Below are 17,063 nucleotides of genomic sequence, written 5' to 3' on the forward strand. Positions count from 1 at the left end.
TTTCTTTAAAGAATTGCTTATCCTAAGGGGAAGTCCACAGCTACAATCCTTTCATATTCTCTCTCTTTCTCTCTCCTTCTCTCTCTCTCTCTCTCTCTCTCTCTCTCTCTCTCTCTCTCTCTCTCTCTCTCTCTCCTCTCTCCCCCTCCCTCCCTTCCTCCCTTCCTACCCCTCCTCTCTGTCTTTCTTTTAGTAATACTGCAGTTTGAATTCAGGTTAAGGTTTTTGCACTTATATACAGGAGTTTTATCACTTACAGCCTTTTGGCTGTTTTTGAGATAGGCTATTAATTTTTCACAGGATTGCCATAGACTTCAATATTCCTATTTATGTTTCCTGATGTAGTTGGGCTGTCAGGCACAGGACACCACCTTTTTATTTTGTTGTTCTTGTAGGACTGGGGTCTCACAAACTACTTGCCCTGTCTGGCCTGAAACTGTTATCCTCCATATTTCAGCTTCCTTAATAGCTAGGATTACATGTGTGGGACGGGGCTGGCCTCTCAGAAATGGAGAACTCATGAACCAGTGTGTCAATATTTGAAACAAGCCTTCTCAGTCCATTGGCCATTCTGCAAAATGTTTTGATGCAAACAACACTTTCTTTGTGACAATCAAAACCAAATAAAAATCTCACTTACTGTAGGGTTGGTACTAATATTTGTTCTACCTTTGAGGAGATATAAGAAAAGTTATCAGCTTCACTAATAAATATCCTTCATATATTAGAAATATATCCAAGAAAGAATAGTGTTATAGGTACAGCTTTACTAATAAACGATGCACAGTAATGTAAGTGGATCATAAATTCTCTACATTAGTGTTATCTGAAACTATCTTTTGCAATGAATGTTACCTCTAAAGCCATTCTTTCTCTATATGAGACTATGAGTTTCATATGGGAATGCTTTGATCCCTCTGATCCATATTACTGTAGGATCAAGCCTAAGCATTCACGGTGGTTTAAAATCTTCATCAAGTTATTATTCCTCTAACCTACTGATACATGCACACATCTCGTTTCTCCAAGGGGCAAGGGGAAGGCAAAAGACATCAAAGAATTCATGAGGAGCTCTTTGCAGGCACCTTCATAATTCACAGGACAACTTTAATTCCCAGTGCTCAGAACCCAATGCTGCTTCTCTGCCTTCTATTGGGTAGTAGATCTACCCATGTGCCCAAGGAGAACCAACTGTATCATCTCATGCTGTGCAAATGAACTCCTTCCTGGCCAGGAGAGGACTGTGTTTTCTCAGTGGAACATGGATCATCCAGTTTTGGCTCAGTCCCCCATGAGGGTAGAGGTGTAGAGGACTGGCATGTCTTCTACATGTCACTCATATGTCAGCTTTGACATTCCTCACGCTCCCACTTGACAAAAAGACCAGGATCTTACATTAACTTTGCTATGCTTTCTAACTATTTTTATAGGATTAATCACATGCAGCTCTCAGTGGTCCCAGAATCTGTTCTCTGATGTGAGGCTGACACCTTTTGATGTGGGAAGACAATGAGTGTCTAGGATTTCTGATTGGATCTGATCAGTTTATGACTAATACATGACATGTAAAGACACCATCCTAAAAAACCCATATAGCTCCCTTGTTAATTCTAACAACTAATTAATTAATTTAATGCAATTTGAATTCCTGACTTTGGAAAGAAGGACTCAATGAAGAGCTATATATAGCTAAGATTGCTTCTTCCTCTCCATCCATCATGGAATGAGCTTCTTCCTGTCTGGTGATAAAATCTTGGGAGCAAGGTATCAACCAAGAGTCACCAACCACCAGGAGACCTGCAGCCTGAGGAATGAAGCCTGGGTTCTGAGGGTGACACTGCTGTGCCATTCCAGCACCTGTCACACAAGGATCAAGCCAGTTCTGATGGGTATAAATCAGACTGATGTGATTTGGGGAAAGGAAAATGGGTCTTTCCTTTATGAGAAAAAGCTAGAGGTGTATGTAATTTTAAAAAATATTCACACAAATCAATTGCACATAGGACTTTACTGTGATCTGTCCATACATGCATATATTAGACTTCGAGCAAATCAGTCTTAACTGTTCTTTCTCTCTTCCTCTCCATTTAGTTTAGGTGGCTTTCATTATAGCATTTTTATACATAAATACGTTCTCCTCATTACTTCCTTGTTTTTCTTTCCATCGTTACACGAGTTTCCCCCCCAAACAATTCCCCCGTTACAATCATGAACTATTGTTTAAAGTCTTGATTCTGCCTATGAGTAAAAATTGCAACATTTGTCTTTCTGACAAATGGCACATCTCCAGGGCAGGGCACACACATAGGCAAACAGTCTTATGAGACAGGAAATGAGCTTCCTGAGGGATCCTGAATGCTAATTATGCCTCTGTTGCATAATTTTCCAAACTATCACAGATGATAGCTACAGACCACATGACATATCATACATCATATATAAATTTTCACTGGTATGGTTATAGTGGTATAGGAACCACTTGACACCTGAGAGATTATTTGCCTTAAGATCATTTTGTCATGTTTGCAATCCAACATTTTTCATTTTGGATACTCATAAGAACATCAGGTTTTTATACACTGGGGAGGGTGTCTGCACTCCAGCTACTATCATGAGGCAATAAACAGTCAAAGCATGGATATGGTGAAATCTTCCTACAGTAACGTAGCCAAACAGCATCCCAGTAGGATGCTCTGTGTGTTTTCCCAGCTGAATCCCACTGAGAGCTATGCACGATCACAAGGTGACATGCTGACTGCTCCATTCATAGCGTGAATATGAAGTAGAGAGGTGTTCTGAGAGCTGACAGGGATGAGGTTGCTGGTAACACAACAGAAGAAACAAGTTTATTTCCTTAACAATCTGGCCACTTTGAAATGAGGATGGAAAGTGGTGGCTGTGGAGTAGGGTCATTACAGGACGAGGAGACAGAGCGAGGGCAAATGACACCACACACTGTCACCATGTGTTTACTTCCCACACTGACAGCATGCATCCTACAGCTACTTTTGCTACATTGGTTATCTAAGGATTAGTTCCCATCTTTCTGGGGGATTAACTACTAGTTTTTTTTTCAACTGAGCTAATTTGAGGGATATTTCAAGGAAAATTTTTATATGTCTTCATTTTATGTTTTTTTACCCTCTTTTCATCTTTAGATCAATGAAAAAGAGCATATAGTACATTTGTCATGGTAATTCAAAATCAGATCACTGCATTATACTATTGTGCAGAAGGTAATGAATTAGTCTGGGACTCAGTGCCATCTCCTGACTCAGAGTCATGAAGGCCTGCACACTGGGCTCCACTGCCATGATAGTCCATTCCCAATGGTTTGATGGTGATAGAAAATATGTATTGGACCTTTAGCTGATCACCCAAGCCTCTGGGCTCCAGGATGGAGAAAAGCTTACTGGGTATAAGATGGTTAGAGCATAGTGTTGACTGAGGCCAGCCAGAAAGCACAATGTACCAAAGGTGTGCTTTATTTTAAGCTAATAATGTGGCAGTGGTCAGCTCTCATGTCTTGGGACCACTACAGCACAGAGCAGAATTAGTCACTGAGAAGCTATGATCTGTGAGATTATCAGGAAGCTGGGTAAGTGCAGGTCCCTCACGGTAGATGCTAGTGGACTGAGGCTCAGTTAGGCTCCATTTCCTGTGCTTTGGGAGGAAGACGGCTTACCACCTCCTGGCTGTTTTTGAAGTTAATCGAAAAGTGTCATGGCCACTGGTCTCTACTTCATAATTCAGTTGCTTTACCAAGTCATAGGGTCATGCTAACTCCAAAGAGGCAGAAAAAGGCAGTCCTAGCAGGAGCTTGTAGAGTGAAGAAAATGGAAGAATTGTAAACAGTGCTTGTAACCATATGATCCATATGACCCACAACCAGAGCATTCTTGTCCATCATGTTTTCCCCAAGTCATTCTAATGCTATTCTAGCTTGGGAACCCCTGATCAGTTTAGTCCATCCATGGGAGGTTCTCTGACTTCTTGGTAAGGTTTCTTGAATGCTGAGTGTAGAATTGCCTTCAAAAGCCCTGTAACCAGCCGCTTGTAACATTAACTCACCCATTTTTGGTATCATACCAGCGTGGTAGGACATGCATGTAATACTAGCACTTGTGGCAAGTGTGTGTATGGGGTAGGGGAAGCAAGAGGATCGCGAGTTCAAGGATAGCCTCGGCTATTTCAAAACCATAAATAAATAAATAAATAGGAAGAAACCAAATGCAAAGTAACTGTATTTTTACTTGCTATTAACAACAACAAAATATCTCTATAATTTCACATCCCATTGCATTTAAAAGCACATATATTACAAATAAAAGAACTTCACCAACTTTGAAGATTAGTATTTATCAACACGTTTTTTACACATACACAAATATTTCAATATAGTGGTATCTGAAATGTTATTCATATGATTTTAGTACTGTTGAAAGTAATAACTAAAAACATTCTTTTAAATTTGGTAAAAACCATATATTTTACAATCTTGTATTTACATCGGAAATATCCTTAAAATGTTACAAAAACATTTACTTTGACCTTTAAAATATGTGTATATGGAATGGGTCTTGAACCTATTATATCCAACAGCAAAACTTGGGATTTGCTTTTGAGCTGAACATTCATTGGCATTTCATGGCAGATATTCAGCTTCACTTGATCAACAGTGCTCAAGAAAACAAAACGATAAAAGAAGACATACGGAAAATGTGCAAATTCATAGGCTTGCAAAATTCTCAAGCTAGCGAGGTAAACAAAAATATTCACACCAGAAAAACTTCAAATAAATTAAATGTCTGTGTCTCTTCCCCAGGACAAGTTGCCAGCTGAGAGAATTCCTTGAGAGCTGTGTCTCCTTCTGCAGGGCTGAGCTCACACTTCAGTGCTGGGGGAGATGGACACTGTGGGTGCAGCTGGTGTGGCCTTGCTAATTACACGAGTGCAGGGTCGCTCCGCTCCGCGCTTTGCTAGGTCGTCCCTGCCCGTAATCTTTAGACAACACAAATCACATGGTGACAAAGAGTTAATGAGAAACTAGAGAGCTATCACAACTCAGAACACTAATTTCGATAAATGTGTGTGTGCATGCGTGTGTGTGTGTGTGTGTGTGTGTGTGTGTGTGTGTGTGTGTGTGTGCCAGTATTGAGGCACCAACTCAGTATTGAGGTTTGAACTCAGGGCCTTATGCTCCTGCTTGACATTTACAATTAAGACTGTTGTTCAAGCACTTCAGCTGTATCTCTCTCTCTTTGTCTGTCTGTCTCTCTCTCTCTCTCTCTCTCTCTCTCTCTCTCTCTCTCTCTCTCTCTCTCTCTCTCTCTTGCTGGCTAATTGGAGATAAGTGTCTCACAGACTTTTCTGCTCTGGTTGACTTTGAACTGAAATCCTCAGAACACAGCCTCCTGAGTAGCCAGGATTATGGGCGTGGCCATGGGCACCAGGCTGGAACAGTAATATCTCATCCCCAGCAGGTATTTCAAATACATTTATAACAACACATTTGTCAAAGTAGATCAGAAGACTTTTCCCAAGCCGTATGATAGTTATTATGGCAATCTTTAGCTTAATTTTTATAAATGTCTGAATGTTACTTATAAATGTGTCTGGGTAATCCTAGGATTCATTCTAGTGTACATATTTATGACCATTCATTTAGTGGAAAAAAATGTTAAAAAAAGAGGAAACTGAAAACCTTGTTTACATGTTCGCATCAGTGGAAATATACAGGGAACAAAAACGAATCTTGACCTGATTTGACTGCAAAAATATTATGTCAAATGACATTTTTTCTTTAGAGTTAATGAGATAATGATACACAAACACAGGTACAGTAATGGAGATATTTAGTGACTAGTTAAGGTTCTGGGTATGAAGATTTTCCTACACCTTCCCATATTACCATGCTGTGTGACAGCCATTAGCGTCTTCTTCCAGGGGAAACTCTATCCACAGACACAGTGGTTAGCACATGCATGAAAGGCTAGTGACACATTTTGTGATCAATGTCACAGGCTCAGCACAAATATTTCCCCGATGAGAATGCTCTCCGGAGTCTCCAAGGCTCTAATCCCACACCTCACACTCTTGCTCCGATGGGAACACTTCTGCTCCTTTGTGTAGATTTTAAATTAGATACTCAGTGTTTCCTAGCTAACTTCCTGAGGCTGCTCTGTGCAGTGATCACTGACAAAGTGGCATTTGTGTTCATGCTCCAGAGTTGCATGCATTATTTTGGCCTTAGACAAAGGAAGCCTCATCTGTTTAACATTTTTGATTGTCTCTACTGCCTTTCGCCAATCAAATGACTTGGTATCTGCACCTTCATTTCCCAGTGTTTATCCCATTCCATTCTCATCCCTTCTTCTGAAGAATTTTTTTTTTTTTGCCACAAAAGGTGGTGGCAGAGCACACTTCTGGCTAAGATTTTTCTGGAAACTCTTGGAGTGAATCGCATAATGAAGTCTATGGTTCTATTTTTACTTTTCTATTTTTCCGTCTATCAATTTCAGTAGTTTCTGCTTTGTAAAGTCTTCTGGAGAAGTTCTTGCTCCATTTTTTCTCTATGTAGTTGTGTCCTGAGTCCATGCTTTTGTCATGCTGTGTCATGACTCCATGAATATTTAGGAAGGGGAAGGAGTTCTTTTATATGATCAGTTATATAACAAATCCTTACTCAAGCACAGGACCAAGAGAAGTTTGATTATTTCTTTTTTTTTTTTTTTTGCCAGTCCTGGACTTGAGCTTAGGGCCTGAGCAATGTCCTTGGACTTTCTCAAGGCTAGAGCTCTACCACTTGAGCCTCAGCACCACTTCCGGCTTTTTTCTATGTATGTGGTACCGAGGAATCGAACCCGGGTCTTCATGCATGCTGATTATTTCTGCCACCAGATCTATTTTCAATTTTTATAAATCCCGAGCCTTGAACTCAGGCTGTAAGCACTGTCTCTGAACTTTCTACTCAGGATAGAACTCTACCAATTGAGTCACACTGCTGCTTCTGCCCTTTTGGCCATTAATTGGAGATAAGAATTTTAGGGACCTTCTTGCCTGGGCTGGCCTCAAACCATGATCTTCAGATCTTAGCCTCTTGAGAAGTTAGGATTACAGGGGTAAGCCACCAGCACCTGGCTAATAAGGCTGTGCAATGCACTAGATTCTTCTCTTCAAGTCAATTTCCAGGAAACAGAACTACTATGTTTACTTATCTAGAGTAAGTGTTCTGGAATATTATTTTTCTCTCCTGTTTAGGCCTTTATATTTTTTTGTTGCTTTAGGACTTTGAAATATAGCTTTAGAAATAAATTGAGTTCCAAAACATGTTAGAAGCTGGTAGAGTATGAATTAAACAAAATTATGCTCTTAAGTTTAGCTTTAATCATTAGGCTTTTCCATTTCCATTGCCTATCTTAAAATGGACATCATGTTTCATAATTGAATACAAGCTTACAGAGCATGAGCTGCGTAATACAAAGGTGATGGAGGACATGAAATGCTGGGAAGAGAGGCGTGGACAGAAGGCCATGGAAGACAGAGGACACATAAGAAGAGAAAAACATACCACTCTTGCTCACAGTACTGAGGGACATGCTAGACACAGAGGAACAGAAGCTGTATAAACACGGACCTTGACAGAGCTGCCAGGAAAAAAAGAGAAAAGCATATTTGCCAGAAGGTTCAAGGGCAGAAATGATTACAGCTGGAAACAAGCATCACTTCACCATGGTTCATTGCCACTTATTATAGCCACTGTTCCCTTTGTTTTATCCCCTGATTTATGATTTCCTCCATGCCTCCCATTATGCCTCAATGATCCCAAACCAGCATTACCTCTATGAGAAATGCCATTGGTGGGATTTCATTCTCTCCAAATATTTCTTTCCCTAGCTACTATGGAGTTTTTAAAGGTACAGATGGAAGAAGGTAGAAAAGAAGAAGGAAAGCCAAACACAGGGGGCATACAGTTAGAGTAACAGATTCAATACTTGTTACGTTCTGTGAGTACGGTGAGCTATGTTAGGGCAGATAACCTTTAGTAAGTGAGTAGTGTGTAGGAATACTACTACACTAGTTCAAGATTTGCCTTTCAGCTGTGCTGTAAAGGACACGTATAATTCCTGGAGCGGATCCTGGATGACTGAAGGGCCAGGTAGAGTATGAGTGCATCTGATTTGTTAAGGAAGTAACTCTTGGCTTTCACTGATGTGATTTTTAGCAATGCTCCCCTCCAACAATGTGAATGGCCATACTTAGTGCAAGCCATGGTGGATTCAGGCCCATGTTCATGGCTTCCTTGAAGGTAGGGTAGGGGTTGGGTTTTAATTCCATGTGCAAGAGGACAGTAGGCAAAAGCCAGGACTACTCATGAGGCTCTTTCTGAGTGCTTTGCAGAGATCCCTAGTGGTAGATAGGTAGAATTCCATATCACATATTGTAGACTTGTGGGGTCCTGTGGTCACTTGGCTGCAATCTCTAGGTGTTCCAGCAAAACGTGGTGTTCCTGACGCCTTTTCATATTCATGATATTCCCAAATATTTACGCAAATCAACAGGCCAGATGGCCTGGCTGACTAGTGTATCTGAGACTAGTGTATCTTAGGAGTGCCTCCTAAACTAGTTCAAGCTCTGTTCCTTAATCCTTCTGTAACTAACATCTAGTCACATGTCAACAACTACAGAGTGTCTGGATTGTCATATTCTCTTCTGTTGACTTTTCTCTAATCTGATCTCTTCTTGGTTGGAGGACAGAATGACTCATTAACATCATGCAGATGAAGGGACAGTGATTTCTACAGTAAGCAGAGACTCTCGCTGCCCTTCAGCTCTGGGTAGGTGCTTTCTATATCCTCCCTGCCCCAACTCTGTCCAGTCAGGAAGGTGGCTCACCTGCTCATTCATGATTGCTGAGAGTTCACTGAGCATGTCCTTGTAATGGGACCGCAGTTCTTCCTGGTACTCCAGCTGGTCCTCCTTGATGAGGCGCTCGTTCACATCCAGAGCCTGCCCACATGCGTCTGCAAATTGCCTTTAGCAATAATAGGAAACAGATTTACAACTTGTCATGGGCAGAGGCATTGTGTTCAGTTTAGTCACTCTGAGGTCCAAGGTGGACTATGGACAAACTCCACCACCTTGAAGAGAGTCAGTTGAGTGGTTTTCTGGATAATTTTGCTGCTCTCTGTGAAGGAGTTTGAGAAGACTAGTCTAACAAACAAAGAGACTCTTACCTGAAGATCTCCTTCAAGAGCTTGACTTGGTTGTCAGGGTATTTTTTGGCATTTGTTTCTTCAAGGAACGCTCGTGCATAGGCCATTGGCCCAGCGTTGACCTAGTGAGGAGAGAATGAATGAGGCCAACCTGTCTCCTTTCTGGAATTACAGGCAACTGTACCATCTGCATATCAGCTGATGCTGTCACCACGAGGGACCATGACTGTTGGGCACACAATGGGACTAATTGGGACTAATGCACTAATGGGACAGACCGACCTCTGGACTTCCCTGTCACCTCTCCCTTTCCAGATCTTTCTCATGTGTCATGTCTGCACACTGCTACTTGAACTCCTCTTTACTTGATGGCTTTGCCAAGTAAGAGTCTCATGGATTTTTTTGCCCAGGCTAGCTTTGAAACTCAATCCTGAAGTACACTCAATTGGATTTTAAATTCCCATTTTGTGCTAGGTTGGCTTTCTCTTCCAGTAACATTAAAATAAACATGTAACTATTTTGAAAAGCCATCCCATAGAGTTGTGGTATCTGTATCAGCCAGAGAATCCATGTTACTATGTGCTATTTGACAGCCAATCCTCAATTTTGGCCCAAGGAGGTATTTTTCAGATTTGCTAAATGAATGCACAACACCATCCGTATTTGTATTCAGTGCTGGGCATCGAACCTAGGACCCAGTATGTGAGTGCTGTATCACTTACATTCACCTAGCCCTAATACCAGCTTCTATTTTCACTTATATGCATGAGTGAGCTCACATCAGCAGAGGAGTTTATTTCCCTTGGCTTTGTGAGGTAGGAAAGAATAGGGTGAAAGAGGGAATGTACTAATGTATTTATCTGAGTAGACTCCAGGGCTCTGGGCCTATCAGTGAAGATGCAGCAATGGATTCTGGCTGTTTTCCTTTTCTTTTCCAGCTCCATCTTCTACTCAGCCATGTGCCAATGAAACTGACTTGTGTAGAGAAGAGTAAGGTATACCTTGTCTGGTAGATTTTTATTTTTGAGGTAGCCAGTGGTGGAGCACAGACAGGAAGAATGAAGGGTGCTGTTTCAGAGCCAGCCTCTCTGAGTTTTCCTTTTGTCTCAGGCTCTACTCCAGCTTTCCCAGGTATAGTCACTGACCTATCTCTGTTAAAAACGTGCAATACTTCATGCATTGTAGATTTGGGACATTAAGTTCTTTTTATTTTTTGCCAGTGCCCAGTCTTGAACATAGGGTCATGGTTGACTCTCTGCTACTTGGGCCATGCTGGCAATTCTATTTTTTTGGTGGTCAACAGGAGATAAGAGTCTCATAGATTTTTCTGCCTGGGCAGCTTCGAACCTTAGTCCTTAGATCTCAGTCTCTTACATAGCTAGGATTACAGGAGGGAGACACCAGTACTTAGGTTTGAAGGGGCATTAATTTAGACATTTAGAAACAATGCAGTTAGATATACTGCTGTCTTGATTACTGATTCAGTTTTGTGCTTCGCTGCCTTCTCCTTAGGCCAGACCAATCAGGGTCCTACTCAGCTCCCTGCAGCCCCTAGTTGAGGCAAGAGCTGAAGTGTCTTCCTTGTCAGGGACCCTGCCTGCCCTGGCTCCACCCTGCCCTGGCCCCTTGGTGTGTTCAGGTATGGTCTGGCTATTTCCCTGGAGCGTGGATAGCCCCTGCACCAGCCTGGCTGGCTTTCTTCAGTGCTCTTCTCACTTGGGCAAATAGTTTATTGAGTTGATTCTCCTCTATCTGATATCTTCTCCATCTGCTGCCTATCACCACCCTGATAAACACTAATATACATTTTATGAATTAGTAAGCATTAATTTTAAATTTGGTTTAGAATAATTTTATAAGGCTCATCATGACAGACCGAAATGGGAATGCCATGCTTACTCACTGGTCCATTCAGTCACTAGGAGGCAGATATGGTATATGGTATATCCAGAGAAGCTAGGATGGGAGGAAGAGGTGGAGATGCAAGGAGATTTTATTTTAGCTAAACAAGGTGTTTCTGTGGGTCCTTGGCACTGTCCATGTGCATTTCAACTGCACAGAATGTTCAGACCTCAGAGGAAACTTTGAGATGGTAACATAAACAGCACAAATGTTTCTTCCATCCATTGTAAGTAAAAAATTCCCAGGGTGCTGTGTGCACCACAGCAGTGGGGCTGGATACTCCCTAACGCGCATGCCAACACTGCTCTGCTAGGATCACTCCCAGTGACTGACATGGAGATGTCTCCTTACCCAGAGGCGCCACTAACCTTGACGCTGACGCTTCCCTGCAGCTTGAGCTGCAGTCGGATCATGTCCACCTCGTCCATCGTGCAGAGTTGGTTAAGCTCAGAAACCTTCCTGGACATTTCATCAATAGCCACCTCGATGGGATTCAGTTCGGTGCTCGACTGGCTGATGACCTGGATCCTCTTCTTCACGTAGGGGAACAGATGGCTTGCTGCACAGGGCCACACGAAGGGGGTTGAAGGGTTAGTGAGGAGCCCGGTTTGCCCTGAAACTCTCTAGAGGATCTTGATCTTCCTTCATGGCACATGCATGCCATCTGTGTGGTTTTTTTTGTGTGAGGAGTCTGAGTTACTTTTCCCCCAGGGGCTGCCTTCTCTCATGTTTCTTAGCTTTGGCCCTGGCTTCTTTCCTCTTCTTTGCTACCTAACACGAGCTCCCCCTCAGGACTGGAGGAAGGTTCTTATTTTATTGTGCTAGTTGTTGGGCTGGAACTCAAGGCCTTGTTATCTCACCTCTCTTTTTCTTATTTTTTTTTCTTCTTCAAGTCTGAGACTCTCCTGATTGAGATCAGGATATTAAGAGTAGTCAAACAGCAAAAAGATTGTAGATTACAAGTTTCCTTGGAATCTGGAACTCAAAATCTCCACTAGCCCACATTAAAGATTGAAGAAATAACACATTGAATAGTATATGGTCACTTGTTTTCTGATTTTATTTTTTTGGGGAGGTTGAACTCAAGGTCTTATGGTTGCTAAACAGTCACTCTCTTGCTTCATTCATGCTCCCAGTCCTTTGGTTTTTTTTTTTTTGCCACATCTGGGGCTTGAACTCAGGTTCTAGGCACTGTCCTTAAGCAAAAGCTTGAGCCACAGTTCCATTTCCCGCTTTCTGCTACCTCACTGAAGATAAGAGTTTCATTGTCAGAAGCTAGGATTACAGGTGTGAGCCACCAACACCTGATTGTTTGATTGTTTTCCTTTTTTAAATCACATGATCTCTGGATCAATTTCATGAAGGTGACCTCTAATGATTGAGAAGTCAGCCAGTGTCTGCTGAATAATAGAGGACAGTGAATTGTGAAACACTTTATGTCCATTCTTGCTGACTGTTTTCACCTTCTTTCACACAGACCCTTCTGTGGGTACCTTGTTCTTGTTTTATGCTGTGCCCAAGTGGAGGGAAGCATCTCATGAACTTGCCTATACGGACTGACTTTGAACTGCAATTGTCAGATGTCAGCTTCCTAAGTAGCTTGGATTATAGGTACAAGGTGCTTGAGAATCATGTTTTTATTATTATTTTTTTTTAAAGTTTGAATGGCCAGGATTTGGAACAATCCCCTATACCGTCTACACACTCCTGCATCGTCTGTTCAGTAACAGGATGAGAAAATCGTAGAACAGATGTCAGTGGCAAAGGGTGTGACGTTACAGGCCAATGTCTGCATTGATTTTAGAGATAAAGAATGTGCATTTCAGTGAGTACAATCTTGCCCCCAAACACATGCAGATAGCTATTCTCCTGACAGACTGGGGACAGAGGGAAATGTTCAGCATCTGTGCTTTTTCCAGGACATCATGACCTTGGTGAATATCCAGTTTAAAGGGAAGAGGAAGGGCTGGGACATAACTCCATTGATAGACTCTGCTCTAGTTTCCTTCTCCAGGAACCTTAAACTGGGCACTGGTAGCTCATACCTGTCATCCTAGTGACTCAGGAGGCTGAGATCTGAGGACCCTAAACTAACGACAGGCGTGTACTGGCCTGGCGCCCTTGGGTGTGTGGCCACCTGGGCTCTGTACTTACTTGTGAGGATGGTCCTTCGCTTGCACTGCTCCGCCACGCCCCCGTGCTTCTTGCCGGACAGCGTGAAGGGTGTCTCAAACACAAAGCGGTTGATGTTGTGATGCATTTCAAAATCTGTCTTCCGGTCCTCGATTTCCTTTTCTTCAAAGAATGGTGTGACGTAGGTAACCTGGATGTAGGCGTACTTGGGGTCTAATTCCTTGGGGTTTACCTGTGAGAACACATGATCAGTGCAGCAGCAGGGAGCCAATGTGATTTTGAAGGACAGGAGGGAAGCTCTGGTTTCCCTGGATGGCATCCTAGTGGAAAGCGGGTGATGGCATCCTGTCAAAGTGGAAGGGCCACCGAAAACGTGGTTGACAGCCATCAAGCAACCCAGCAGCAGAGCTGGAGCCAGCCTGACAAGTGCTGAAGGTCTTTGCAATGTTTAAGAGCCTGGCTAGGAAAGATTATTTAATCTTCCATTTATTTTTTCTCCTATAATGATGGCCCCAAATTTGCTTCTGTGTGGAATGAAGCCTCATGAAACTGGAAACCAATTTCTCCTTATCCCTCTCGGATGTAGCCATGTATTCAGACTGGTGCCCTTGGCTTTGGGTTTGTAATGGGGAGGGAAATTATCTGTCTTTTTGCCAGATCAACTGAGTTAGCCTGTTTTATAATGGCTAAGTTTTGTGTTTTCTGAATCCAAATTTATTTTCTTATCAGCAACAAATCATCTCATCCCATTGGGCAGTACAGGGAATTGTACTTAGGACCTGGGGCTAGCTAGGTAGGCATGATACCCCTTGAGCCACATTTTCAACCCCATTCACACTGTTCCTTTTCAAGGTAGGGTCCTGCTTTAGGCTTGAGCTGACCTAGGCTGAGTGATCCTCGCTCTTGTTCTTCATGTCTCTGGGGATGAAAGGAACAAACCAGTGCCCCCAGACATTGGGCTTCCCCTGTAGCTGAGATCATAGGCATGATACATCATGCCCAACCATAGGTAGAAATGGGGTTTTGTGAACTTGTATGCCCAGGCTGGACTTAAACAGTGCTCTCCTGGGTTCTACTTCCTAATTATGCAGGGTTATAGACTTAAGCCACCGTAGCCTATTGCTAACTGTATTGGCTGGACAACTGAAGGAAGACAGGGAGAGTGTCCTGACCATATCTAAAGAAATTATTTTGACTCGCCTTTGAATTTAAAGAGGATGCTTTTCAGCCTCTCTTCTAATAACATCTTGAGGAATCTTTTAAAAACCTTTCTCCAAGTTTCTTTCTGCCCAAGCAAGGCCATTCATTTCCATAGATTTGAGGAACCCCATTCACCTTTCTCTTTGTAATGTTATTATAAACTAATCAGATTAAGAATAGGGATTCAGAGAGGCCTAGCTTTTACCAAGATCACTAGCTGGTAAATGGTCATGTGGAAGAATATAAATCCATGTTACACTAATGTCAGATATGCCATTTTCCTCCTCTTACCAACAACTGTATCACAGTAGTTCTGTCTGCCTGTACAGAGAATGAGACTGAACCCTTCCAACAGAGAATGAGGATCATGTTTATACAATATCATCTCCAGTCTCCTGCTTAGACACCTTCAAATGCCAGTTTTGTAAAAGAAGAGAGGAACAAAAATATACCATTGTATACTTAGCAGTCTTTTCTGTTCCTTTTTTTTTTTTAATATTCCCTATCAAACCTGTCTCTCAAAGACAGAATCCATTTTCAAGGCTAGGAGCTTTCATTGGAAGAATCCATATTGCGATTTTCTAAGTACATCTGCTTTTGCTTTCCTGTCATTGCATGTTCTGGGCTTCACAGAATGTCTTTTCACCCTACCATCCCAACTCAAAGGTCACTTGCTCTGGGTAGCACTACAGAATCAGTTTATAGAGAGTCATGTGTTCTGTTTATTCGTGGACTGCTTGGCAATGGGGGACCATTGCATTCTACTGAATGGACTAATTTCACAAAGGCTTCTCTTCCTATCTCCATGTGACCAGAATGTCTGAGAGGAATAAATTCTGTGCTCTTTGTTTTTGGGTCTGCCATATCATGGTGCTACCAAAGGCTGGTTAAGTGATGGAGAACATACAAGAAGATTCAAAGTAATTTCATGAGGTGTAAACATTTGTTTTATGGAGCCAATTGTGAAACTGTTTTCATGACAAGACTGGTTTAGTCTAGTGTAGAAAATAGCTCACAAAAGTGGTATGTGGCCCAGAGACAAATACTTTTTTTTCCATTTGTATAGGTGCTTGAACCCAGGGTTGGGGCACTATCCCTTAGCTTAAATTTATGACTTAAGGCTAGTGCTCTACCACTTGAGTCACAGCTCCACCAACAACTCCCTTATTGAATAAGTATTTTCAACTTGGTTATTTTCTCTAAGTCTGCCTTTAGAACCAATCATATTAACATTTTAATTATTATTCAAATATAAATTATCTATGGAAGAAGTAGTGGATTTGGTGAAATGTTTCTAAGAGGACTTCTCAGAAAAAAAATCAGTGTTTTTGACCATAAAAGAAAAAAAAAAACAACTGGCTGCAAAACACTCAACATACTATTAGTAGGTAATTGCCCAATTAGGCAAAATATTTAAATAATAACCACAGTAAGAAGACAACAAACAAAAATGCTAAGTCACATGATAGTACTTGCATAACACTGAGTATCCCTTACCTTATTGGAGTCCTGGATTATCTTTACATTGTCTGCTCCGAATTTATCTGCATAGAGTTTGAGTAACCTTTGAGAAATCTCAGAAAGCCCTGTTAGCTTGGGCTCTTTATAGATGTACTCTTTACCTTCTTCTTCTTCAAAAAAACCCTATGGAAGATACACAACGAACCACTGACATTATTACAGAGCACTGATTGTACACCAGAAGCCAATTATAATAAACTCATTTTTTCAAAAGACATATTTAGTTTTTGGGTTTTCAGCCAAGTCATTGATTAGCATATTGTAAAATTCCAAGTCAGAAAAGAAGAAAAAAGGAAGAAAACAAAGGCAAACTTCCCAAAAACCTAGTCAAAGAACTTGAATTGTCCTACTCATATTTTTTTTCTGTGTAGAAATCAATGGCAATATCTTCTCACAGATATTTTGGAAGAGGAGTGCCCTCTGCTGGCAGAATTCAGTAGAATATACAATCTAGACTAATGTTTGGCATTATTCAAAGTATTCGATATCATTTAAAATATAGTATTCTACAGATCTTTGAAACTATCATAGAACAGTATGTGGTATGTAAAGTTATTGAAATGGGTTTGCATTCATCTCACACCATTTTGGATGAAAACTCATGACATTTTATATTGTCGCGACAGAAGTTATACTGGGTGTATTCCCAATTACTGCAATTAAAAATAGCTTTACATTAATAACAATGAATTCAGGCACCTGATAATGTTTAGTTATATGTAACATAATTACCCAATGTACTTTGATAATATATCTTTTGCCCTCTAGAAAATCTAAATCGTACAGGATTAAAAATAGCAACCATGCCATCATTTTTATTCTAAAAGGGCAAGGAAGATTTAGCCTCTATGAATCTGTCTGGTTTGAAGCCAGGAAAGGAAAAGATTCCATTATCTGAAGATAACTGAGAAAGTCTTTATAATTCATTCTCTTTGAAGAGACAGCGTGTTTTTCCTGTGGAGTACATATGGCCTCAGAATACTAATGAATTTGAGAGGAGAAAAAATGATTTTATGTGGTTTCTTCTGACTGCAGTTTACCTGCAAAGAGATGGACTTTGAAGCTGGGTAAAGAGGTCAAAAAAGAAACTTT

The 17,063-nt window shown here is 41.3% G+C and overlaps 1 protein-coding gene across 3 annotated transcripts in view; it reads right to left on the reverse strand.

Moving 5' to 3' along the window:
* Positions 1-4,285: 4,285 nt before the first annotated feature.
* Positions 4,286-17,063, reverse strand: part of Dock10 (dedicator of cytokinesis 10) — a 199,647-nt gene continuing 186,869 nt past the window's right edge. For 2 of the 3 annotated variants that reach the window (XM_090354914.1, XM_090354916.1), the window contains exons 51-56: positions 15,948-16,094; positions 13,272-13,482; positions 11,486-11,676; positions 9,237-9,337; positions 8,896-9,034; positions 4,286-5,001 (exon numbers count right to left, since the gene is read on the reverse strand). In XM_090354914.1, coding sequence (XP_090211040.1) covers positions 4,885-5,001; positions 8,896-9,034; positions 9,237-9,337; positions 11,486-11,676; positions 13,272-13,482; positions 15,948-16,094 — 906 coding nt within the window. In that variant the 3' untranslated portion in view covers positions 4,286-4,884. Of the gene's footprint in view, positions 5,002-7,570; positions 7,647-8,895; positions 9,035-9,236; positions 9,338-11,485; positions 11,677-13,271; positions 13,483-15,947; positions 16,095-17,063 lie in introns of all 3 variants that reach the window. The other variant, XM_090354915.1, reaches the window with a different exon arrangement.

The sequence above is a fragment of the Megascapheus bottae genome, chromosome 21 (genome assembly GCF_031878675.1).
Source record: "Megascapheus bottae isolate mThoBot1 chromosome 21, mThoBot2.hap1, whole genome shotgun sequence".
NCBI lineage: Eukaryota > Metazoa > Chordata > Mammalia > Rodentia > Geomyidae > Megascapheus > Megascapheus bottae.